The 26,423-nt window shown below is 37.5% G+C and overlaps 1 protein-coding gene across 6 annotated transcripts in view; it reads left to right on the top strand.

Moving 5' to 3' along the window:
• The window catches only part of NRXN3 (neurexin 3), a 1,543,117-nt gene that overhangs the window by 1,466,607 nt on the left and 50,087 nt on the right, over positions 1-26,423 (top strand). For all 6 annotated transcript variants that reach the window (XM_041758643.1, XM_041758640.1, XM_041758644.1 and 3 more), the window contains one exon: positions 25,050-25,128. In XM_041758643.1, the coding sequence (XP_041614577.1) occupies positions 25,050-25,128 (79 nt within the window). The remainder of the gene's footprint in view (positions 1-25,049; positions 25,129-26,423) is intronic.

Below are 26,423 nucleotides of genomic sequence, written 5' to 3'. Positions count from 1 at the left end.
CTGATTCAACTCATGTCAGAGTTTGAAAGTAATTATGATAGTGGAGCTGATAGTCAGGCAATTACATTGTATTCTCTAGCTTTCCAGCTCCTTCTCCCTCTAGTTTCCTCCCCATCCCTCCAACCCCAAGGCTCTTCTTGTGGGAAAGCAGTGTAAGCACAAGACAAGAGAGTAATCTTTAAAGAAGTGGTATGTGGACTCCTACAGCATAAGCTACATAAATAGCATGTTGTCTGGGCTAGTCCTTTATCTTAATCTAATTTTGTTAGCCTCTTGTGAAATTTGACCAGATGAAAGATGCAGGCTCTTTCCGTCCCTTCTTGAAAATATGCACTAATAAAAGTACATGTACTACAAAATGGTTATTGTTCCTGACTTGAACTTGATTTGTGTTTACCATATTTACAGATACAGATTGTCTTTCTAAGATTTCCTCCAAATCATAATGCAAACAGGAGCCGTGGAGTAAGGAGAGATTTTCACATGAGGTCGCAATCCAGGTCTGTGTTGGGGAACAAATTTTATGGGAGACTGAAATTAGCACTTGACATAGTAGTGCAGAAACAGACAAAACAAAAAACCAACAACGATAACAACAACAACAACAAAAACTATAACAAGGTATTAGAATAAGGAAACTTTTTGCTGGAAACAAAAGGTGTATTTTGTGTACACCTAAAATAACATAGAAGATGGCATTAAAAAGTGTATCTCGCAAGGCAAAAATTACTGTTTAGACACATGAAGTGATTGATGGATAGACATGGATTCCATGATCTATTTCCGTTTTAAAGGATGTTTATTTGCAAACACTAGAAAATTCAATGTGTTTTGACCCAGTAGAATGGCTTTTCTTATCCAAAAGCTAGTGAAATCAGAATTTTGAGGATGAAGAGTACTCATTGCAGAAAATATTGGAATATTAAAATGCTTTGGAAATATTTTTCTCTTGATATATAGAAAACAACTTTAAAGGATTTCATACCAAGGGTGATGGTATTCAGCATCACATCTCTCCTCCAAGGGAACTTGTGGCTTAACAATTCAGTATGACTACCTAAAAAATTAAAAAGAAAATGAGAACTTCCTTCAAAGAATATCTTATCCCAGATCCAAGTTTATCACTGTGCACTCTCTTAACTTTAAGACTCCTTTCTACTGTGTGGTGCTCTGCAATTTGGCACATACACTCTTTTAATGAGTGAGCATTCTGTATTCAGCAAATGCATTAGAGAAGGTCGACTGAATTGATGTTAAGACTGGTGGTGTGGAACATGCTATTGGCTTGTGGCTCTATACCCTGCGGGAAAATGTTAGGGAATAAACTAGATATACCCCCAAAATATTTCATCTACAGTTTATATTACTCACATTAAATAACAAAGAGGCATCTTCTATTGTTATCTGAGACCATCTGTTAAAAAAGGAGTGTGGGGGATCCCTGGGTGGCGCAGCGGTTTGGCGCCTGCCTTTGACCCGGGGCGCGATCCTGGAGACCCGGGATCGAGTCCCGCGTCGGGCTCCCGGTGCATGGAGCCTGCTTCTCCCTCTGCCTGTGTCTCTGCCTCTCTCTCTCTCTGTGACTATCATAAATAAATAGAAAAAAAAAATTAAAAAAAAAAATAAAATAAAACTTTAAGAAAAAAAAAAAAAAAAAAGGAGTGTGGGAAGAGACCCAAAATATAAACATATAGACCCTTGGGTCTATATAAAGTTCATACACATTCTCAGGTTGTCTAGTTCAAAAACAAATTTAATTGTTTATACATTTTTATTTAGTGGTATTATGTCATAGATGAGCCTCATAAGACCCATGTCATTATCACAGATTTTGCTGAGAGTTTAAAGCCCCTTTAATTCTTTTTGGCCTTCCTATCGTCCCTCTGACCACAGCTTAATGGTCAAGAGAAGGACTTTGGAATCAGACAGAATTAGGTCAGAACTGTGTTTTTATTATCTATATTCTTGAGTCCCTCAGAACCTGTTTCCTCATCTGCAAAATAGAAATGGTAAAATTGACTTCACAAGATGTTTAGGAGGAGTAAGTGGGACGGGATGCTAATATGGCATGGCCCTGGCACACCACACATACTTAATAAATGATGTACAGTTGTTACTGATTTGTTACTGTGATTGCTTTAAATTTGCACTTCTACCCTTCCTTCTGTATTAGAGATTTCATCTTTCTCTGGATCTTTGAACTATGAGGTTCTCTTCTATTTGGACTTTGGGCCTTTTTTTGTTTTAATCACATAACCTTTAGCCATATCCTCTACCGTGGCAGCAGGCAACTGGAAATCCTCTCCCTGTGGATTTGGAATCCTTCTTTGGCCCAGCTCACTTGCTTCCTGACTATACCCATCCATCATTCCTGTGGCTCTCTGTCTATTCTGGGTTGTTGATCTAGAGTAGACTAGAGTATTTCTCAACTCATTTCTCAGTGAGGCAACACTGTGGACAATGTGCATTCCTTGGGCTTCCATAATTTACATGTTTTCTGTCTTTATAACATCTTCATAAGGAAGTCTACAATTTCATACTCCTACTCTCTTCTAGAAAAAAATACACGCTAAAGGCTCCACATAGGGATCCCTGGGTGGTGCAGCGGTTTGGCGCCTGCCTTTGGCCCAGGGCGCGATCCTGGAGACCCGGGATCGAATCCCACGTCGGGCTCCCAGTGCATGGAGCCTGCTTCTCCCTCTGCCTGTGTCTCTGCCTCTCTCTCTCTCTCTCTCTCTCTGTGACTATCATAAATTAAAAAAATTAAAAAAAAAGAGTCGGAAAAAAAAATAAAATAAAGGCTCCACATATACTTTTGTCCTTTGGGGAAAACCAAACAATTTATGAACACTTTTTGAGGGGTAATGATTTCTTTGTTGTTTCTTTGCTATTCGTTATGAGAAAGTTACTCAACTTCTATGCCTCTTAGTTTACATACCACCTTTAAATCTCTCTAGGTTCATTATTTAATAATCACAAAATCTCTACCGTGTGTATTAATCTGCTGGATCCAATATAATCTCAATTTAGAAGGCTCAAGAGATAGAAAGTTCCATGAAGTTAATATTCTGATCAAGAAAAAAACTTTATTTAAATGTTGCTGATGCAAATGTTTCTAGTGCACATCATTCATCTTTTCTACCTCAGAAAGCTATTGTTAGGGTCACTGGACTTCATTTCAGGATCTTGCATGGGTCATTTCAGTGCACAAAATATGGAAATAGAATAAATTGAGCTGCACCTGTATCATCTATAAAAACAAAACAAAATAAAACAAAACCTAAAAAAACCCAAAACCCTATCGGAAATGTTTCTTTCAGTCACTAACAATACCTTAAGGTTTTGCATAAGATGCATCTCTCTAAGTTCAAGCACATTGAAACTTCTGGTTCTGAAGATAAATTTCTCTTTCAAAAAAATAATTGATGAAACTCTTTAAACTGGATAAAGATCTGCTTTATTTTGCAAATTAGCCCCATTACTTTAGGAGTTAGTAGAGTTTTGTCTTGTTAGGTGCCAAAAAGTTAATTCCCTTGGTTCCTGATGTTCAGTTTTTGTGCCTACCTATTGATTTATTTAATTCCTGATCACTAGCCAGCCGTACTGTACTATATACCATAGGTTGGTGGATCTAATTCAAATGACCAGCCTATAACTAAGGAAAGAAAAATACAAAATTTTTTGAAGAATAGGAATGAAATAGAAAAGTCATTGGTGATGTGATACAGGAAAAAGAGTAGGGCCAAACTGCATGGTAATTCACAATCTGTTGAAGGGTACAAGGAGCCAGGGAAGGAAGCTAGTGAGCTGACATCTGTCACCATCCAACAGAGTCTGATTCCAGCACTCGGCCCTTTGTGTTCCATGAAACTAGATAGGCCAGAAGAATTCATGTCATGCCCTTGGTTCTTCTCTGGACACTAGGGTTCCAGCTCTCTGATCTGTTGTCTCATCACAGCATCCTATGGCACAAGAAGAAGCTACATTTCACTTGATCCAGTTCTCTTTTTCTGGATCAGGAACACAGTAAAGTTCAGCAAGGACTGACATTTGTTGGCCTTTCGTATGATGCAAAATACAAATTGCATCCAGTGCTATGGAAGCAGCTTTCCACACAAATCTAATCCCCACTCCTTGATCACCACACCAGAACTAATATTCAAATGCTTATGTTGCTGATAGAAAGAGTCCAAGATCATTCATGTTATTTTACTGGGGATACTCATCAAAAAGTATTTACTTGTCTATTATGTGTATGGCAAAGTGGTGGAGAAAAAGTCTTCTTAAGTGTTCTACATAGTTTCATTCTATACTGCTTTGAAGTGGTGTGCTTTCTATTTCCCCTGCCTTGTTGCAGGTGAAGGGTCCTGCAGAACATGTTCATCACATAAGAACAAACCTGCCTCTTTGTACACCTGAAGCTAATATAACACTGAATGTCAATTATACCTCATAAAAAAGGACAAATCTGCCTTGTTCATAACCACTGGTAGCTGACAACCTTTGGACTCCCTCCACAGCTTGAAAACTCTTCTGTACCTTGAAAGCATCATGTACTGTGCTATAAGTATTAGATGTGTTTTTTTTTTCCCTAAAGGATGTGTTTTAAACAAGTTTCCACTTAAAGCTCACAGAAGCTTTAATAACTAGTTGACTAAAATTTAGAACATAGGAAGTAGCCCTCTCTCTTCTCTGTGGTAGCCACGAGCCAGATTCATGTCCATTAACCTGACTCTTTTACTTTTCCTCATACTGTTGTGGAGCAAAAGTAGTTGATAGAGACTCAGAGACCTGTTTGGTCTCTCTGTGTCACAACTAAGACTATGATCTCTGACTAGTCCTGCCAGGACTCTGCATCATATGTAAATAGTATTCTGAGAGTGAAGTCCCTATATAAATGAAAAGTGTGATTATCACAATCCCTAAAGATTTTTAGAACAATCCATTTGATGGAGCTAGTGTATGGAATCCATTTATTCTATCATGCATTGAAATCTTTGGGAGCATTAAAAAAATAATGAATGAAAGATTTGGAAATATGCTAGTGATTTTCATTATCTCTTGCATTATAGCTCTAAAATATTAATCAACAAATCATTGTCTTGAAACCTTTAGCCAACAGCATTATAGTTTCCAAGATATTGCCTAAGAATGCTAAAGAGCTATTATGTAATCCCATAAATTATATGAGAAAACAACACACAGAGAAAAAGAAATGGAATCCAATTAAATCTGGTGGAAGAAGCTCATAAGGTCTAACTATCTGAATTTGAGCTTTTTTCTGAGATTTATTCTCTCAGGTGGCAAGACACTAGCAGGAAATCTACTATGACCCAAAGAGATAAGGATTTTGGCCACATATACAGGATAGCATTTGGATTCAGCAGCTCCTCCTTGAAGTACCCCCATTAAGTTTCTGTGGGGTGTCCAACATTCACTCTCTCATAGACCAGCAGAGATGGGGGGATTTGTCTTCTCCAGGCAAGATCCCTCTGCTGAGAATTGGAACAAGGAGTTACATTGCCACTTGCCTATCTTTCAGAAAAACGACTGCTGTGATAGCATGAATATCCCAAGAGCTTTGCCTTGATGGAATTGTGTTTTTAATGATATGATTTTGGTATCCAGCCCTCTGTGGATAGCTTGGCATAGGTCTTGTTCTATTTAAACAGCACTGACTGATAAAGTGGATGTTAATTGGCAGTTAGTGACTAGGCTGCCTGTCTTTGTTACCTAGCCTCTCAGCTAACCGATCATTAACTAGGAGGAAATGTTTGACCCAGAAGGTCATTACTGTTATTAAGTGAGAAAAGAAATTAAAATGCTCCAAATTGCTGTTTTATGAATCAGATGAGGATTTTTTTTTAAAAAAAGACAAAGAATGGAAGAAAGAAATAAAGAAACAAGCTTGTGTCACGGTAGAGTCAGTATTCACAGCCTTGTTTGCCTCTCCCTAAAAATCAAATGGTAATGTTTATGGGAAAGGCTGTATTTCCAAATTCCCATTGCTTTATGCCCCCATAACTTCACTATTTTGACATTCACTAAAGAATAGAAATTTCAAAGCATTCATTCTTAATTCCATCCAGAGAAAGTAATATCTAACATTTTTAAAGTGAATCTTTTGTCCAGATGCCATGGAAATTTAACAGGCCTTGAGTAATTTGTTTGAAAAATGAAAATATGAAAAAAATAAAATAGAAATGTGATTAAAAGTAATGTTATTACATGCATCTTGTTATGTAAAATTATAATAGTATCATATATGTCTTTAGAAGTCCTTTTATCATAAGCTAGTTGTGTTTTATCTAATTTTGCTGAGGAAGCCTTAGGACTCCTTGTGTAAAGGAAGTATGAATCCTGTGCATCCTCTGGATTCATTCTGTGACCTTTATAATTTTGCCTCTTTGGTGATCTCCTCATTGCCTTTATAATGCAAAAAAAAAAAAATAAGTAAATAAAAATGGTCTGACGGGGTACTGTGAATCTTGGCAATTAAAACTTCACATGAAAATTGTCTCCTGAGAGAAAATATTACTCTCCCTTTTAATAAAAGGATACAATTAAACTCTCCCTCAAACCTCTCTCCTTCAGATGTATTAATGTCTTATGTAAAAGATGGAAATGGATTCTTGTTTAGTTGAGAAATTGAAGCAAGAGCAAAAGCATTTCTACCCATAAATTGGTTTATGAATATGAAATATTCCAACCTTGGTGCTGACTAATTAAAATAAGAAACTAGAAGGTATGATGTGCTCTGTGCTTATTACCCTGTTGTGTCAGTCTTGGGTTTAGTTCTATGCCCTTAGCATTATCGTCTTTTCTTTCTTTGGTTGCATGATACTGTAAGGTTTGGAAATACCAGTGTTTTACCTATGGGGATTCTTGGGTTTACCTTTTACCTCTGAAGACTACAGAAAGTAATTGAGTTGCCTAGGAAATCTCTTTAAATTAGGCTTAAAAGGTACTGGGTTTATTTTGTACATCTTTTTATTTTTCTTCCAAAGATTAAGACCGGACTTTAGAAGGCTTTTTTAGTTACTTTAAAAAGGAAAATGTATCCCTGAACCAAATAGGACTGAAGGCGATGTGCTGCACATGTTTGAAGGCAAGAGCATCTGATCTCCAAAGAATCAGAAAATCTCTTCTTTAGTTGTATTTGTAGGTACTTTTTGTTGTGTTGCTTTTTTTTTTTTTTTTTTTAAACAGGTAAAGCTCAAATGAGCACAGCATGGCCCAGATGGTGTTTAAAGCTGCCCAAGTTTCTTTTATGTAACTTTTCCTTCGGAAAGTGTGTTCCAGCTGGGAATCTATTGGGCTGTTAAAACTTTGTCCTTTTTATGTTTTTGTTATTCTCACACACATGCACACATACACCCGCACATCCACGCATGTGTGTGCACACACACACCACAGGCATAAACGTGATCATTCCAAATGTGTGGCATTAAATCATCTCCAACAGGGTGGAAAGTAACTCTGCAGGGCTTTATTAACTGTCTCACAGGCTAAACGTTTTATTCAGTTGGAAGACAGAAAAACTCTGCAGGATAAATTTCCAAACAGAGAGTAAAATTCTTACCCACGGATAGGAATTCTTTTAAGGCTTTTGCCTTCTTATAGAGGCCTTACTTAAGAGGTGCAGACAGGCATTCCATTCATCTCTGAAGTGTCTATAGGCATGTCTTCAATCAGCTGAGTGCCCCCAGCAGTGAAAATTAGCATGGCCTAGAGGTTCCTTTACATGTTCGGAATGTGCATTTTCTTGGGATTAAACAAATAACGTGCTGGCATTTATGTAAAAAAGATCATCTTGCTGGTACATGATTAGTATATATTTGATTTGGTTTATATATATCAGGTGACAAAGGTAGCTTTCTCTGGAGCCATCAACACCTCCTCTGTCTGTCTTCATATCTGTCTGTCCCTCTGTATAATTTTTTTTCATTCCACAACCTCACTTCTCCATATTTACTCTATGCTCCAGCCAATCCATATTAGTTTCTTATTCCCATTCCCTCCTTCCTACTCTCCTGCTTCTCTGCATGAATATATGCCATTTATCTGCACTATCTGTCCCTGCCTCTGCTCATTTATGTCCTAGATCTTGTGAAAGCCAAATCCAAACACTATCATTTCCACAAATTCTCTGACATTCCAACCACAATTTATTGCTCTTCTCTCAGAGCCCTTTTTAATTTTTTTTTTTAATTTTTTTTTTTACTATTATTTAAGGATATTTATTCCAGGTACTCAACTACCTAATTATAAGCTTGAGGACCGGGGCCACTTCAGATGCCTTTTTGTTTCCTCCAAAGCAGAAAAGACTTGAATAAGTGAATGGTGAGGCACCTACCTGGGCGCAGCTAGGAATATCCTTGGGGAGCACTCAAGAAAATTTTTCTCATGTGAAGGAATTTGTTCCTAGACAAACTCAGTGTATCACTTTGGTGTCCTTAGCATCATCTGCTAAACAATCTGTTTAAACCTGTTAAAATCATTTAAACACTTTGATACTAGTCGGTAAATAGCTATTGCCTTAGGACTCCAAGTGTCCTGTACTTTCATCTGCATCCCTCCCATCAGGATTCCCCTCTGTCCATACCATAAGGCCTGGGACAGCAAAATCTTCCAGGACCCAGCTCCAGCACAACGGCTACTGTCCATTCTGATTAATCCGTTCTCCTGCTGCACTGATTGTTGAATATTGACTGATAAGTTTTATATTACCCCATTGTTATAGCCAGTACAACACCCACAGAAAGCAGTGAAAGCCATGCACTATTTATGGGCTATGTCTGACCTTCACTTGAACAGAGAAAAAACTAATGGTTTGAATAGGTATTGAGGATCCTTGTATATCTTCCCAGTTTGACTGTAAAAGTTAATGAAATTAGGGCCCAAACTTAAAATACAAATATCCTATGATAGGTATATCCTATGATATAAATAAAGAGATATATTTTTTTATGGAGGAGTAACTAGGGAATTAGATTCCATTTGAACCTCTGTGTGCTGAGCAATCGAAAGCATATTAAAACAATTTTAAATAGAAGCATTTACTGCCTTTGCCTATAAGATATTACTTACATGGGAAATTAAGAGTCCAGTCTGGTGTGTTCCTGGGTATACAGCCTATGAAGGTATTTAAAACCTAAAGTATATTTATTCTTCATTTAAAGATGTTTAGAGACTGCCCTGTGTGTTAATGTGTGCTCTGCGACTAGCACCATTTAAACGCTCTCCCCCTGCATCCATTAATGTGTGCATCGAAGGGAAGAAGAGCAAGGGATGATAAACTGTTAACTGCACAATGTTCAAGTAAGATTTATCTAAGAAAGAACAGTCTAGTGCATTAATGTGAATATTCAAAGATAGATGTTTATCTTAATGGACTCAGAGATACTTACAAACAGCATAATTGCTGAAGTCATTTTACAGGGCATTTATTCAGAGCAATTACATTTACTCTTACTTTCTTTTGTATAACGAATTCTACTTAAAGGTTTAAGTGAGACAGGACTAGTGTGACCAAAGAACCATAGGTTGTTTCATCCTAGTCTCTGCTCAACCAGAGCAGATGACGAGAAGCAAAACCCCAAATCTCTTTATTGGCATTTCCTGGACGTTTCACAGAAGACTGGTCTATTAAAATATTAAATTGTCCAAATATCCAGATGACTACATGATATTTGCCTTGGTTTAAACCTATAGTCCTGCTGGTAAGGAGTTGACTCTGATACGTAGTTGTAGAATTGCAAGATAAGTTGCCTGTAGGCTTGTCTGGACCAATGAGACATGATATATCTTGGAAGCAAATATGCTCTTCCAGAGCAGCTCCCATTCTTGACAAATAGCTTGTAAAAGCATTCCTGCCCCTGACACTTCCTAGGGTCAGAATTAATAATAATCTGACAAGAATGGGGTGTGCTTCTCTCTTCCACTCACTCATATCATTTCCACCCTTTAAACACAGCTCCTGGCTTATCCAATTCTATTTAAATCCATAGACATTCCCTGAGCACCTGCTCTTCATTTAAATATATATTGTGCACCCAAGCTCTTGTCCAGCACTGTAGCCCTGTGGATAATTTCAAACCAATATTAAATAACATTGGAATATTAACGACACATCACACAATAGTAATGTGTCTGAGTTGCTGATATCAATTTCAATCTACCCAACAAGAGCATGAAGTAGATGTCATTGTCTCAAGTTTACAGAAGAGTTCAGAGTGCTTGTGGTCACCCTGGGCTCCCCTTCAGGGGCCAGAGCTCATGTTTTCTGACCCCATACACAATACTTTTCCCTGGGTAGCATAGTTGGCTCTATCTACTGCTTAAGTAGCAATCAGATAAAAGGGAAAACATAGGTTAAATGGGTATTATAAGTCAGAATATAGTAAGTACATTAAGTGAGATTTGAAGAAAGTACTAAGTTAGCCTACTAAAATATTTTATTTTTCGGGACTCCTGGGTGGCTCAGTGGTTGTGTGTCTGCCCTCGGCTTAGGCCATGATCCCAGAATCCTGGGATTGAGTCCTATATCAGGCTCCCCTCAGGGAGCCTGCTTCTCTCTCTGCCTGTGTCTCTGCCTCTCTCTGTGTGTCTCTCATGAATAAATAAATAAAATCTAAAAAAAATATATTTTTTCAGCCGTAAGATCAAGAAGAAGCTGCATGAAAATGTATTGGAGTTGTGTCCTAAAGAAGGATATGTAGAATCTTACTAGGTATAAATGGAATTAAATGCAGGTAGAGCTAGGTAAGGAACAGTATAAGCCAGGACATCGTCAGGAACTTATCAGGCTTGCTCAAAGCATGGGAAACATTTATTTGATAGTTGCAGTGAAGAGGTGCTTACAGGAGCAAATGGCAGTGAAAGACAGTGCTACAAAGTTCTGCTGGAGCCCCAGAGGTAGAAGATCTTAAAACTAAAAAAAAAAAAAGTCTAGAATTCATTTGTTAGGCAATGAGATAAATTTAGACCAAGAGAGTGTCACATTGAAAGCTATAGTTTTATTCTGGCAATGATTTCTTGGGTTCATTGAAGATAGGAAAGTGGAGGCAGGGAGTCTGATTAAACATTTCAAGATTCATCCATGTGAGTGGCCAACCTGGACAGGAGACATAAAAAGTAGAATGATGTTTTAGAGATAGCCATTATGGGATTTGGTTCCTGGAGGATGGGATGGTGAGCAGTGAAGATTCACAGGTGACCCTGAAGGTTTGGGTTTGTTCCTAGGGGGTAATGATGCCATAGACAGAGGCACCATTTTGTCTGGGATATGCAGATTGCATGGACTTATAGGATATTCAATTCAAAATATTTTCTCTTACTAAGGTAAAGATGTTTATCCCAACTTATCCAATACCAAAATGATCTCTCCTCTTTCATGTTCCTTTTGGACTTTCATCTAAGCTATAGAGTCAGCATATGAGAACATTGTACTCACTGTGAAGCTTTCCAAGTCTCACTCCTGGATATTATTAAAATATCACCTGGTGACTAATGTCCACCAAAGGCAGAGACTACTCACATGATGCCTTGCATCTCTCTATCTCTGGTTGCTCTCTATGCATTGCTCTCTCCATTTTGATTATGTTCATCTTCTTGTAAGAGAAAACTAAAGCAAAAACTCCGGGGTCTAGAAAGTAGAAATCTACTTGTTTGGGTCATTCATTTGACAATATCAAAGTCCAGCTTCTCAGGTCTTTTGTTTTTTCCCTCACACTTACCAGCTTTCTGGTCACAAAATGGCTGCTGCAGCTCCAAACATTTCATACATACCCAAAGAAGAAAGGAAAGCAGTGGGTCCTGCCATTTCTTCCTCTTTCATTGGTAATAGAATAATTACTTCCAGAACCTCTAGCATATTTCCTTATCCATCACTTCATCTAGACCAGTGCCACATACCCATATCTAGTTGCAAAGGAGACTCACTTAGGCAGGTCACATGACCAGCCCCAGAAAAGAGGAAAAGTAGAGTGGATATTGACAATGTCTCCAACACTTGCCTTTCCTGCTACCTTGTAAGCACTTCGAAGGCAGAGACCATGTTCCATCAGGCCGGGTGCCCATATTATGTCATGTGTTGTTCTTTCCCTGGAACTTTACTGGACATAGAGAGGTCTGCAAGAGGGAGAGCTTGAGGAGCCCAATCATTGCCTTGTGTGCTAAACACCCCTCTTTGTCTATTGGTTCCTCTGAGCAGCTTTAGGAATGTGGGAACTTCTGGGTATATTTTAGAAAGGCTCTTTTCAGCACCTCTCAAAAAAAATTTTTTTAAAAAAAGAAAGAATTAAAAACAAGACTACATGCTGGGAGGAAATCTATGCTGCTGTAAAAATAGAATAGGGCTCATGTGCATTCTTCGGTAATGAATGCATGAAAAGAAGCCTCTTAAATTATGAATGTGGCTTCTCTTGTTTATTGCCCAGTAATCCTGCTTTATTGATTTCTGTTTATTTCCAGTCACCTAGAATGAGAGACTATGTTGCTTAGAGATCTTGATCCCTAAAAGATTGTTTAAAGCTACTCCTGCTGTATTTAGTTGTTTATTTTTTGCTCAAAGTGATCGAATCAATACGAATACAAACAAAACACTTTTTCCTTTGCTTTCTAGAAGACTAGGGGGAAAAAATACAGAGAAGCTAAATAAAGATGCTTGGACTAAAAAAAAAAAAAAAAGCCCCAACAAATGACATATTGATTTTTTTCAGAGTCAGAGTGTAAATTAAAAATATTCTTCTGACATAAGTTTTTAAAGATGTACTGACTCAGCAGTATTGATACTTACTCTCTTCCTAGAGGACCAGTTTGGAAGTGCAGCCCACTTTTCCCAAGATCAGCTGGCTCGCAGTTCCCAGAGGGAAGTTTACCTCACACTAGATGCTGCCAAAGGTCATTGGTTCTGTATCATTAGTTCTCAGTTCAATTCTGCCTTCCACCACACTGCCTCTGTACATGTTTAAGAATGTTGTAAATTTTTTGAGAAAATTATGTGATCATAGTTCTTTTTTAAAAACATATTTTATTTATTTATTCATGAGAGACACACAGAGAGAGGCAGAGAGAGAAGCAGGGTCCCCGTGGAGAGCCCAGTATGGGACTTGATCCTAGGACCCCACGATCATGACCTGAGCCAAAGGCAGATGCTTGAACACTGAGCCACCCAAGTGCCCCAATCATAATTCTTTTTTTTTTAAAGTGGTTGCACTGCAACTCTTCTCAGAATTGGAGAGAAGTGGGAATAAGCAAGGCCTGGGGCCTTATTATGAGATATTCTCTGGAATTATGAGTTATTAAACTCCAGTGTGGGCAGAGATGAAGGTGAAGTGGGTGGGAGGCATGGGCAGAAAAGAGCCATACAGTTGTAGGGGGGTGAGAGGTGGCGGAGGTTCTGGTGCTCTTTCTCCCAAAGTACCTATCCACTCATGAGGCCAGAAGTAAAGCACAGGAGACCCAGTTTCAGGAGCATAAACTATTTGTCATAATATGAATTTCTAAAAACCATGTTAGAACACTTTGGCCTGGCCCAAAGACATTTTACAGCTCCTGCTGTTCTCAGGAGCAGCAGCAAAATTTAAGGGAACCAGTGCAAAATGAGACTAAGGGTCCCCTTGTTTAAGGAACAGAAAAAAAGTACTGTTGAAAGTACAAAAATATCAAGCTCTTTTCCTTTCTCCATAGTCTCTCAACTTGTCATAGGACTTTTTATTTGCTATTTAATGCCATTTTAAGTAAATAAAAAGTTTAAATTATTAACATGAATAATACCATCCATCTTTGTACTGGGTGATGCTAGTTTTAAATGCAGATACGAGAGCATTTAACTTGAATGCTGAATCGCCGAAATAACGCAATTCATTATTTCATAGCTCGTGTATGCAAATGTATTATATTCTTACCAGAAGAGTGGAGACTGCACAAAACTAACTCACCTGTCTTTATTTCACTTTTTGATACCTGTGCCTCCTACTGGCACTCTCTACTTCCACCTTACTGATGAATAAGATAGGATGAAGGGAAAAAATCTCTGAGTGGTCCTTTCTCTTTAGATTTGTTATCTTTAGTGTAAATGGTTGGCTGAGACAGAGAAGTAAGAAAGGATGTGATTGGCTTTCTTGGTTGCTTATGTTTTTAAAATGCCATTGCCTTAACTCTGCTTTCTAAGCAGCTTTGATTCAAAGGGAAAGCAGAGCCCAATGGAGCCCCACTTACTCAGTAGATGTAACACACTTACCTGTGTGTTCATATCAGAGGATATAGTATGAAACGCTAAAAGAAGGACATGCAAAGGAGATCAGCTTTGGACTAAGACTTTATCCATAGTCATTCTTGTCTAGAAGGTAATACCAACCTCCCAGGAAGAAAAAGTGGGGGATTAATTCAGGTAACTCTGTTTGATTCATCTTATTCCATTACATGGTGGGTTCACAGAATCCTGTGCTTTTGGAGCACCAAAAACTCTGTTTATAGATGGGATGGCAAGGAATGGGGCTAGACACACACATTGCATGTATCTCATTTCCTTAGGCACATGTTCCATTGTCTTATTGAACTTCACTTATTAAATACAAGTTCAAAATTAAAATGGTTAAGAACTTCAAGATGGTGAGAACAGGGCATTAAACCAAGCTTAAAGCCCTTGTGAGCAGAGACCCCTGTGTGATTGCATAGGTCTCCTGTCTGGGATTACACCTGTTCTATTTCTAACACCCACTTTGACAGTGAATTAATGCCTTTGCCTATAAATTAGGGGAAAATTGCTATCCTTGCGGTCCATAAGAAATGAGTAGTGAATAGTCTTGTTTTTCTTTCTTGCATTAAAGTTCTGTTTTGTTTGCTTTTATAAATTGTTCTGTAGCTATATCCAAGATGATATAATTTACTTAAAGCATGTTGCAGCCTGGGAATGAGGCAGTGAGTTCTGTAGGGTGATTGAGTCCATCTCGGTTCCTGAATTTCCCATGCAGCAGTATCTAAAGACTTTCTCCAACTTGGGATTTATCACACAAATCAAAGAATATGATCCTCCAGTCTTCATTTGTGGGAGGCTAGTATTAGACATGAGTAACTAGGGCTAAATTCTCAACCCAAAGCCAAAATTCTTTGAATTCTTCCTCTTTTGGGATTTGATACCATGTTATTCAATTCATTTTCACTTTTGCCTTGTAGTTCTGGTTCAAATTTACTGCAGATTCTGTGTAACTCCCTCAGTATTTTATTAAATCAAATGTCAAATGCACAAAACTTCCTTTAACTGCTGCTGTTGCTCTGACACCTGTATCTGCCTTTTCTAATATTTTATTACATGGCTAAATGGGAGATTCTTTTCAGTGTAATAAGGAAAAACAATCTGGTCTTTTTATCAGTTGTATTTTACATTCAGTTAATTGCATTTGATGGCTCTCGGTAAGTTTGCTATGCCACACACTAAGTTCCTGGTTGTACTAATATGCTCTTCCTTCTTGTGTTTATAGTGTCTTGAGCTAGCATTTATTTCTTAGTTTCTTATTAGGCATGAACCTGTCTTACTTTTAGTTTTTCAAAGTAGCCATTCTCAGCCCTTTTCTTTTTTTAAAAAAATATTTTGTTTAAAATTAAATTTGCCAACATATAGTATAACACCCAGTGCTCATCCCTCTCAGCCCTTTTCTACATTGACAGACATAACAGGTGATCACATAAAATGAACACTCTTTTCAGTAAAGTATATGAACACTCTTTTCAGAAAAGTAAAGTATATATATATATATATATGGCTATGTGTGATTACCAATATTTTGCTATTTTCCCCATTCCATTCTCTCCTCCCATCTAGCATATCTTAATTTATCAGTGACCAAAGATTGAGAACCACTGCTATTTGCTCTGGACGTTATATCTTTTTTCAGAATTGCTGACCAATATCCAGGACTGGCTTTATCCTGCAACTCATTGTTCTCTCCAATGTTTGGTCTATTAAGGCTTTTAAAGCTATGATCTCAAACTGCCAGGAAGGGTGGTTTTCTTATATTGAGTGATAAGGTTAGACTACAAAACAGAGGGCCAGGAGGAAAAAAAAAAAATCTCCACAAAGAAATATGATTCTATTTTTCCTATTCTTTTTCCAAAAACCCATTTCTTTTCCCTGAATACGGAGCATGGAGAAATGAATAATGGTACATTTTTCTTAAAAAAAAAAAAAAGGAAAAAAAAAAGAAAAAAAACGCTTAGATGCATTCCATGATAGGGACTTTTATACAGAATTTTAATATCCATCAATTAATACCTTTATCACTTTTAGTGGGTAACATAAATATTTGACCTGGTCACTTGCCCCTTAAAAGCAGAGGCTTGATTTGGTAGGAAGTACCACCAAAAAAAAAAAAAAGAAGAAGAAGAAGAAAAAGAAAAGAAAAGGTGACAGGTTGACAAGAAGATAAACAAGAAAAGTACATTAGGTCCTGGACTTCAGCTAAAATTTTGGCATTCCCTTGTAATGATTAGACCCCAAATACTCAATGTTTGTAGTGAAAACCAAGAGAGTTTACAGTGGAAACACAGCCAAGCTTTTCCAACTAGCCAACTAGAGAGGACCTGCACCAGTAAGAAAAATAACTATTAAAGCCAGACCTTGAGTGTATATAATCGATAGGCTCCTGGTCTAAATTCCTAGAGATGGTATGTGGTTGGGTGGGTGGTTTGTATTTTTTTTTCCTGCCTCCTAAATAATATGTAATTTCTCCAGGCCAAGAAATAAATTGAAAGGATTTAGAGGGATTTGCTTATCAGTGGAACACCACGTAGCATTACATTCCTCCTGCTTTTGGGAAGGTACATTGAAGTTTGGTTAATCTTCTGTGGTTCAATACTCCTCTTCCCTCTGTCAGGCTGCCTTGAACAACAGATAGATTAATCCCCTTCTACCCACTCTCTTCTCCCTCCTCCCTCCGCTCTCTCTTGATCCACCCTTCCTTTTTTGAGCAGATGGAAGAAATCTTAAAACTGGAAAGAAAAGAAGGAAAAAAAAAAAAGATGCCACACCACATTTACTTATACAATCTGAGAAGACCTCAAGGATAGAAGGAAAGGACCTCAATCCTTGGCACAAAATTTGGCTAAACTTAGTTCGGTTCTTCCACTGTTAATTAAATCTTGAGTCTGCAAAGGGAGTTCCTTAAAGGTTAATTCATTAGTAAAAGTTATTATACATCATGCCATTTTCTTATCTTGTTCCTGTATATGCAGTGTGGAAATGAAGAATATGGAGGCTATTGAGAATGAGAAGAGTTTAAAGGGAAGCTGGTGATACTATTTCATTGGATTCCTATATGATCCTCTGTCATAAAACGCCTGTGAATAATCAGTTTTTGTCACAGTGGGTACCATTGATGGACTTCACAGGTAGTCAGTGTTTTTTAGTTTAGCCTGGCTCAAATCCCAGTGGTCTATAAGCTACATGAGGACAGGGACTGAGTCTGGCTAGCCCTCAGCACAGTGACTGGCACATCGTAGGCAGTTAATAAACATTTGTTGAGGAAAGACTGAGTGAGTAAATGTATCCATACTTAATATCGTATCTCAAGAACAATTTTTTGTTTGTTTTTTAAATTCAGTTTTCTTAGAGAGCTCTGGGCCAGTTAACTGAATTTGGTTATGCCAAATGCCATATCTGTAGCCCAGGGCAATTCTCCTTAAAGCTTTCTCATTCATGGAAATATGAGTCAAGTAAAATATATAGACATTCATATCTAACTTGGCAAGTGATTATCTCCAGGAGTGGGTAGAGAGAAAGGAGGAAAGGAGTATTTTGAAAAACCACAATAACATGAGCTCCAGGAGATAGTTTTAAAATTCAGAGGGTGTTGTTCCAATAAAGTTACATGGGCACATAGAGGTAAGGCCTGAGGGGAACTCAGAAAGCATCTTAACTAGATGGGATTTTGTCTTTTTGTCTCTGTCGTTCAGAACCTGCCTTATGGTATGCCCCGACCTCACGCACTTGAGTATGACAAGTTCAAGCCATTTGTTTCATTTTCTCATAGTAGTGTCAGTTGCTTGTTTTGAAGATAAGTATAAAGGGGATGTTCAGAATAAAATGAGGGTATTGATAATCCCACTCATGCATCTTACCATGTTTTAGGGTTGTTTCTGTATTGGGCTTGAGCTGGATGAAGTGATAGGGCTGGTAGGGGGAAGAGGGAAGCTTGAGATTATTGCTTCTAATAAGTTTGCCCAAGCTCCAGGCCTTTTCTATCTTTGGTACAGTCTAAAAATCATCCAGTAATGTGTGTGTGTCAGATAGGGGATCTATAAGCAGTTATCTAAACTGGGACTATGCAGTGGCAATAATTTAATAAAGAAATAACTAATAGGTAATTTTAAATTGTGATGGTCAGGCTTTTCAAATCTCATTAAAGGTTACAGATTTACTTAGAGTCTGTGGGTTCTTATTTAATTAAAAGTATCTTAGACATCCTTTATTTAAATAGAGAATAACATGTTCATAATAAAGCTGTATGACTTCTTCTCTCCCATGAGATACTTTAAACCCCAACTTTATCACAGAATAGAAGTATAGAGGGGAAAAACTAAAACACCAAGCATTTGAAGAAATTGAATTCTTTTTAGCATGAAGCAGCTGCAGAGATGTATGGCTGTTTTCAGAGGGACTTCAGAATATTTATGGGCCTTTCTCTTTTCCTTTTTCACTGGAAGAAAGGCGATCATCATTCTTGAGTGTGTTATTTATAATTTCATAAAGCTGTTCTGTGGCAGGACTTATTTTATCTTGCGCTTAATCTCGGTCAAATAACTGTGCTTTGAAGGAGCCGGGTGGAGAAAAATGATTACCCCCCCCTCCCCCAAATGATTAGCCTATTCTCACTATGAGATAAAGGGCCAAAGGTGGGAATTTGAAGTCACAAATAAGCATCTGGGCAGGCAAGAGGGAACATGATGAGTCTACCTTGAGCTCTTCTCCATGGCAGCAGATATTTTTCTCAGTACCAAATAATGGATGGTAAGGAAGAATGAGGGGGGCTGCTTCTGTGGGGTAGACCCCTTCAGAGTAAATAATTAGAAGCTGTTGATTACAGAAACAATAACTCACTGAAGGAAAATGAGAAGCCAGGTCTGTGAAGCTGAGGGAATTGGAGGGTAAACATACCTATAAATTTACTTGCGTGGACAGAGTTTTGAGCTTTCTTCTGTCTCAGTTTATTCTAAGGTAATTTCAATAAACACTCCTAGGGGGAAAAAAAAAAAAAAGAGGAATACAAACGCAATAAAAAAATCTTTCAAGAAAAGAATAGAGGCCTCCTTCCAGACAGATATTTTATTGAAAGTTATTATAATACCTATCTTTAGTTCTATGAATCCTAATACAGAACCAAGTAATTTCAACATATGTATTAAAAATATGAAATACATATTTTAAAATGGGGTAGTAGGAATTATTATGAACTTGGCTAATATATAAGGACAGAAGAATATTTTCCTCCTCCTGAGAAGGCAAGGTAAAGCCTTTAATCTGCACTGTGGAGGAATCGCCCAGTCAGACCCATGCACTATGTCCTGAAACCATGTGTATGTGCTTCCAGAGGAAGGGCGACAGATGACCCTGATGAGACATGAGGGAGGGAAGAAGGAGAGATGTCCCAATAGGACAGGATATTAAATTCATGCTCATTATCCAAGTTTGCAAAAACAACACGATAACTCAGGTAGCTGTCATTCTGTCATGCTGGAACATATCTTCACATCTGTCCTACTCTTAGGTATACAAATAAACTGTGCTTCTTTATGCCTATGAGCTTTTTCAATGACTGTTGATTTCACCTAGAATTTTCTTCTCCTCCCACCTACAGCTCTTAGCTCTCCCAGCTTCACTGTTGCCTGTCCCTCAGGGCTCATTTCTGTTTCCCTTCTGCCCAGGGGCTATCTCTGCTCCCCTGCTGTTTGTTCCCTTAGCACCTTATGCTTACTCTTGTCATGGGATCCAGTTTACTATGTCAAGTTTGCCTGTTTACTTGGCCCTCTCTTCAGAGACTGTGAATTCCCAGAACAGCAGAACTGTGATTTATCTTCACTTTATTCTTCATAATGGCTACAGTGCTTGACACATAGGTGTTCAGTAAATATTTATTCAAGTAATAAAGAAATCAATGAAAGATGAACAAAGCACCTTAATTATATAGTCATATATCACAGGTGGTGGATCTAGTAGTCCAGCCAGCATCAAACTGTTTGGTTTGGAGATGGTCATAGATCTTCTATTCTTTCTTGATGGACTTATAGATAATGTGGATATTTGACATATGAGCCATAATTTGTAAACACTTTAGGCTTAGTCATTGGGAATTATGAGAGCTTTAGACAATCATTGTGAAGGAAAAAAACATGAAGATGACATAGAAAGCACCTTCATAAGCATTCTCTGCATAACTAGAAGAATAGAAGAACTTCTTAAAGCAATACTATTCTTTGAAGGAGCATGCATGGTGGGCAGTTAAAAGTAGCAGATGTCACTATAAATGCCCACACCGCTGGTTATTAGAAGTACTACATGTGTTAATATGTGCTAACTGCATAGCATGAAGTCTGAATAGAGCAAGTGTTTAATAAGTGGTAAATGTTATTAGTAGGCCATGGCCATGATTCTAGAAAGTTCAAATATCTTTTTCTCTCAGAGTGCTAACTGCTCTTTTTTTCTAAGGAATTATGAGTAATTATGAAAAATGGACATGATTATAGGAAAATATACACATACACATAGCCTATGGCTATTGTATTTTATTTAAAGACCAAAGTCCATAGTTCCCTTCTAGTCATAATAATTATATCCTGAGTCTGTGTGTATATGCAATAGAGGAACATAATTCACCAATCACGGGAACCACTAGTCAAAAAAGTATGACTTTTTTCCCAAAGTTTAGAGTTAGACCCTACATTTACTTATATTTGGGGAAGGACACAGACAAGAAAATTAAAGAGCTACTAAAAGAATGCCTTAGGTTTTCTGAGAGTAATTTTGAATCAAGTTGTCATTACCTTAGGATGTGATTCTAAGTGTGTGTCATCCAAAAGCTTTTGGTTTGTAATTTTGGGGTTTTTATATGGCAGGGACAGAAGTAGTAAAAAAAAAAAAATTAATCCCTAAATATAGTGTGCTAAATCCTGAGTCCCTTGCAAATTAAAGCTTGCTGCCCCTGGCAGAGCAAGTATTTCTGAAACTACAGTGTTCTGTGGCAAGCATGGTAGTATTGGATGCCAGGTTCTCCAGGCAAACATTGGTTACTGTGTTGGGCAATGAGGGGATTGAGATGTTTGTAATGGCTTTGGGAATTTCATTGGCAGTGGCTGTAATTGGTGATGATGAGGTTTGAGAGGCAGAAAGGAAGGGGCTGGATTCATATAAAACCCACACAGATTGTCTGGACCCAGAGCCATGGGAAACAGATTATCTTCCAGTGATTTTTAAGCTCTCTTGGCATCTTTATGAGTATATTTTTCTTTATCACTCTTCATGGCAGATGCATCCAGAGGTGATAAATGAATATAGAGTTAATGAATTATCAGTAATGAAGAACAGTTCTATTGGGGATGAATCATTAAAGAAAGAATACATAGTTGGATAGCAACTTTATTTAAACTAGGAGCAGCAACTAGGCTTGGAAGTGCTGTTATTGATTAACTGATTGACTTAGTTTAGTTAATATTTATTGAGCATATACCATAAGCCAGGAACAGAGCTTCACTTTTTTTTATTTTAAGATTTATTTTTTGTGTGTGTGAGAGAAAACATGCATGCATGGGCTGAGAGCAGATGGAGAAGAAGAGAGAGCATCTCAAGCAGACTCCCCACTGAGCACAGAGCCTGACACAGGGCTCAATCTCATGAACCCTGAGATCATGACCTGAGCCAAAACCAAGAGTAAGACACGCAACTGACTGAGCCACTCAGGTGTTCCCAAAGCTTCATTTTTAACACTACACTTAAATTAATGACAAGATATTGTGTGCATCCCAATTTACATATGGAAAAATTGAGACTTGGAGAGGGGAAATAAACTCACCCCCTGGTCACTGACTGTAAGTGTAGGAGCTGGGAATCACAGCTATGCTCTGTGGAGACTGCCAGTCATGGACCCGCCTTGGAGTCTAGCCACCATTAAGGGGAGCTACCGGCAAAATGTGATTCTGTTGCCTAGGAGGAACATTGTATTCATCCATATTCATATAGAAGATCAGCACAAATCAAATTCTGAGTCGTAGGGCACAGGGTCATTTAACTGGGAAGAAAGGGAGTGAAAACGTGGAAGAGCATATGTGTGGGGTCTGCAACGGTGGTTGCAGGTACATTTTGGGAACTGAAATGGAAGTGATGATGGTGAAGGAGAGTGGTACTGGGGACATTGCCATCCAAACCACGTATAGGGGAGCACTTGTGTAGTATTAAAGGAGGCAGAGGGAAGCTGAGAGGAAAGTAGTAAATATCCTTCAACCTGAGTCTAGTACTTTTCTTGAAACAAACTTTACATCATATCTTTGACCAGTCAAATTTAATATAACTTTCTTAGAATAACTACTTGGCTTTCAGTTCCTCTGATGAATTCACTAGACTTTCCTTAACTCACTGGCTTTTACTCAATACTAGGAACCTAAGCTAGTTATGCCGTATATAGGCCATTCTGCAAGGTCCTTATAATGAAGTCACCAACAATTAATTTCCAATTGATTACACTTTAGAAGTGTAACCTCAACCTCTTTTTTATTACTGCTCTCTAGGGAGATTTTTAGACAGTTTTTTTTTTTTCCCTAATTGCCCCTCTCCCATAAAATTTTAATACCACAGATATACTGTATATTTAAGTACTGTAGGCTTTTGGCAGGTCAAAAAACATTTTAATATCTAGGATCCAACCCCCCACACACCCAAAATGCTTTTTTGTGCCTTGAGGGAGATATTATCCTCCATGGGTAACTCATGCTTTAGAATGATCGAACAATGATTGTGATCCTTCCAAAACGGCCATTTGCCTCTTATGATAGCCTTCTGGATTTTTGCACAGTTAACATGTATTCCCTTACCACCTCCCTTCCCTAAGTAACTGAAAGTGAGCCTGCATAGGGTCCAATCACAATAGGACACTCCAAGGAAGTATGCTCACCATTTCTCTAACACAAGTAATGGCAGCTCTATTGTACAACTGCCAGCTTCAGTTGCTGGAAATGAAACATACACTTCAGTAGTGTTCAATTGAAAAAAAAAATAGTATGTTTAGAATTCTTTTTCTATTAACTTTAAGAAGGAGCAGGGTTGAAGTATCTCTCTGTCAAATGTAGAATAAAGATCAATAACATGGTTTAAGGCACCTCTCTGCCCCTGTCAATTAAATGAAATCAATTACCTCATGTGATTTTTCTACTATGCTTTGTTGTGTCCAGTAATTCTATGCTTAGTGTGTGTATTTCAAAAAGGATGTTGTCTGGAAATATTAAATATTTTTTTTCGTTGTTTTTATCTTCACATGGTGGTCCCTCTGTGCATGCTTAGTCCTAATCTCATCTTTTGCTTAAGGAATCCAGCCATATTGGATTTGGCTTACCCTAATGATCTCATTTTAACACAGACCCTATCTCCAAATACCAAATTTTGGGGTACGGGGCATTAGAACTATAGCATGTGAATTTTGGAGGGCATGGTTCAGTCCAAGACTAATATCGTGCAAGAAGAGGTGTAAAAGAAGCCTCTGTGAACCACAAATGCAGACTTTGACTAAGATCTATCTTAGTTCAAATCCTCATTGTTTCTTGTGTCCTCTTTGAACTCCAGTTCTCCTTAAAAGCATAATAATTATATCCATCCCAAAGGATTGTTGTGAGAATTGTATCTAATCAATTAATAACATCCATAACTAAATATATATATAACTAAATATATATATATACATGTATATATATTTATACATGTCTAGCTCAGCATCTGACTTCTAATTGCTTTTCCTCTTGAATATGGATTCAGACTTCAATGCATTGGGAATAATAAAACCAAGGAAGTCAGTTAATGCTATTAATATCGAGAAGATGAAAGAAATGAGCATTTATTGAACAACTACTATATATTGAGTATTCTTATGGACATAGTAGGACAAAAGTTTGTTTTTTACATAAGATCGGTAGATTAATCATTCAATAGTATTTATTGTGCATGCAATATCAGGTACAGAAAATAGTCTTCTCATCTTCTATGTAGCAAAGGTGCTTCTTATTACACATACCCAAAGTTTCCTATATTTCTTGCAGCAGATTCCCTGGCATTGAGGAGTTTCTACAGAATCTAATAGAAAAAAAAAAATTGTCACAAGTTGAATTACTATTGTTGCAACCAGATTTTTTTTCTGCTGTCATCAAAAACAGTCTTACCTGTCTGTGTCCAGAGGCTGTCATGTGGTATTTCTCTGCTGGCCTACATTACTAATTCAGCTAATTGCAGCAATTACATGAAGCGATCGCTGCTAGCGAGAAAAGCCATTATGCTATTCCTGAACAGACTGCATTCCACAGCATTCATTAATTATGCCTGCCTATAGATTCACAACCACCAAATCATACACTTGAGACCACACACCATATGCATTGAATCCCTCTCAAAGTTTGCAGGGCCTTTCCATGCTGGCTTGCACTCTTGTATTGCCCACCATTTGTATAACCTTTCTCTTGCCCTTCAGATTCTCAAAATTGAAATTAAAATTAGAATGGAGTCAGATTGTACAATGTGACTTACAAGGATAGGATAGTCTTGAGCCTCCTAGAACTGCTTTGAATCATGTAGCTTCTCATAAAACCCATACAGGTTATCTAAACCCATAGTCATTCACAGCTACACAAGAGTCTAAAATGCTCTATCCTACAGCATGCCCTCTTTAGAGAAGAGAAACATAAAATGATAGGAGGCAGGACATAGTGATAAGTCTTTGAGGCTTTGGTTCATTGGTTTCCTTATCTCTCTCTCTCCTCTCTCTTCCCCCTACCCCATTATTTTCCTTTGACATACACAGCCAACATCAGATGACCTTGTTTCATCTGCTGAATGTTCAAGCGATGATGAAGACTTCATTGAATGTGAGCCGAGTACAGGTAGGTTAGGTCAGTCTTGTTTTGCTTGCTTTATTTTTACATTTGCAAAAAACAATACATACATATATGTGAATATACATGTGTTTTATATATATTATAGTGTGTTAATGTGTGTATTTTCTATATCTATATATGTATAAGCATACATATATAAATATTAATATATAATCAAAAGCATCAAATTCCATGGAAGGAGTAGGTAAGATCCCAGAGAAATTTAAAGTCAGTCAGTTCCTGACATACTAAAAAAACAAAAAAAACAAAAACAAACAAACAAACAAAAAAAAACATGGTGTACCACCCAACTTGGAGCAATGGGACACCCAGATTAACTGTGGGAACAGGAAAAGTACAGCAGCCATTGGCAGCTATGAAATTGACAGGGGTAGGGGCATGAAGATGTCTATATTGGAATAACATCAAAACACCATGAACCCAAAGTGGAGCTATAAAGATCATTTAAACCTCATGGATTGTTCTGAGCCTGCATGGCAAATGAAATAAAACCAGAAACCAAAACCAAACAATTAAAAAAAAAAAAAAAAAAATTTTCCATGGGATTTCAAAGGCAGTTAACATGGTATTATATTTATACTAATTTTGTTCATTGTGTGTTTAGAGAATTGTGCAGTGATATAGCATAGTAAACACAAAATTAGTACTGAACCATGCCATGTCAACGGCTGAGATGCTTCAAAATGTATCTACTGTGCTGAAGTTAAGAGAACTTTAGCAACTTGATGCTTCAATGTGTTCCCCCATCCGCACCCGGATACATTTTGATATTTTATGGTCTTTCTTTATAGTGAGCTATATAATGTCCAGCAGGCAACTGCGGTCCCTGATTATTTCCTATCAATTTTTTCAAGTCATCTGTTTTGAGACTTGCTATAAGTTAAACATTTATATATATATATATATATAATAGAGAACAGATATCATCGAATTTCTGTGTATGTTTAATAAAATCAAAAGCTGGAATTGGGTTAGGATCTTATTTCTGCAAAGGCTAAGAGAAGTAAATAGACTATTCTAGTTGATTGTTTTTTTTTTTTTCTCTTCTTTAAAAAAAAAGATGAGCTATTAAACATTTTCTTTCTCTAATTCTAAAGGTTTGTGAAAAAGAAATAATAGAGGAGAAACCTTCTATTTTCTTACCCCAAAATGATTTACATTTCTTTTTTTCAAATTTTGTTGAAAGCCTGACTGGTGTCTTGCAAGTGGCTTTGAATCCAGGAAGTTCTGTGGGTCTCTGTTTTTAGCATTACATAGGGACATAATGATAGGTAAGGCCT

Source organism: Vulpes lagopus, chromosome 6 (assembly GCF_018345385.1).
Source record: "Vulpes lagopus strain Blue_001 chromosome 6, ASM1834538v1, whole genome shotgun sequence".
Classification (NCBI taxonomy): Eukaryota; Metazoa; Chordata; class Mammalia; order Carnivora; family Canidae; genus Vulpes; species Vulpes lagopus.
The sequence above is the reverse complement of the archived record's forward strand: the minus strand, read 5'-3'. Positions and strand labels throughout refer to the sequence as shown.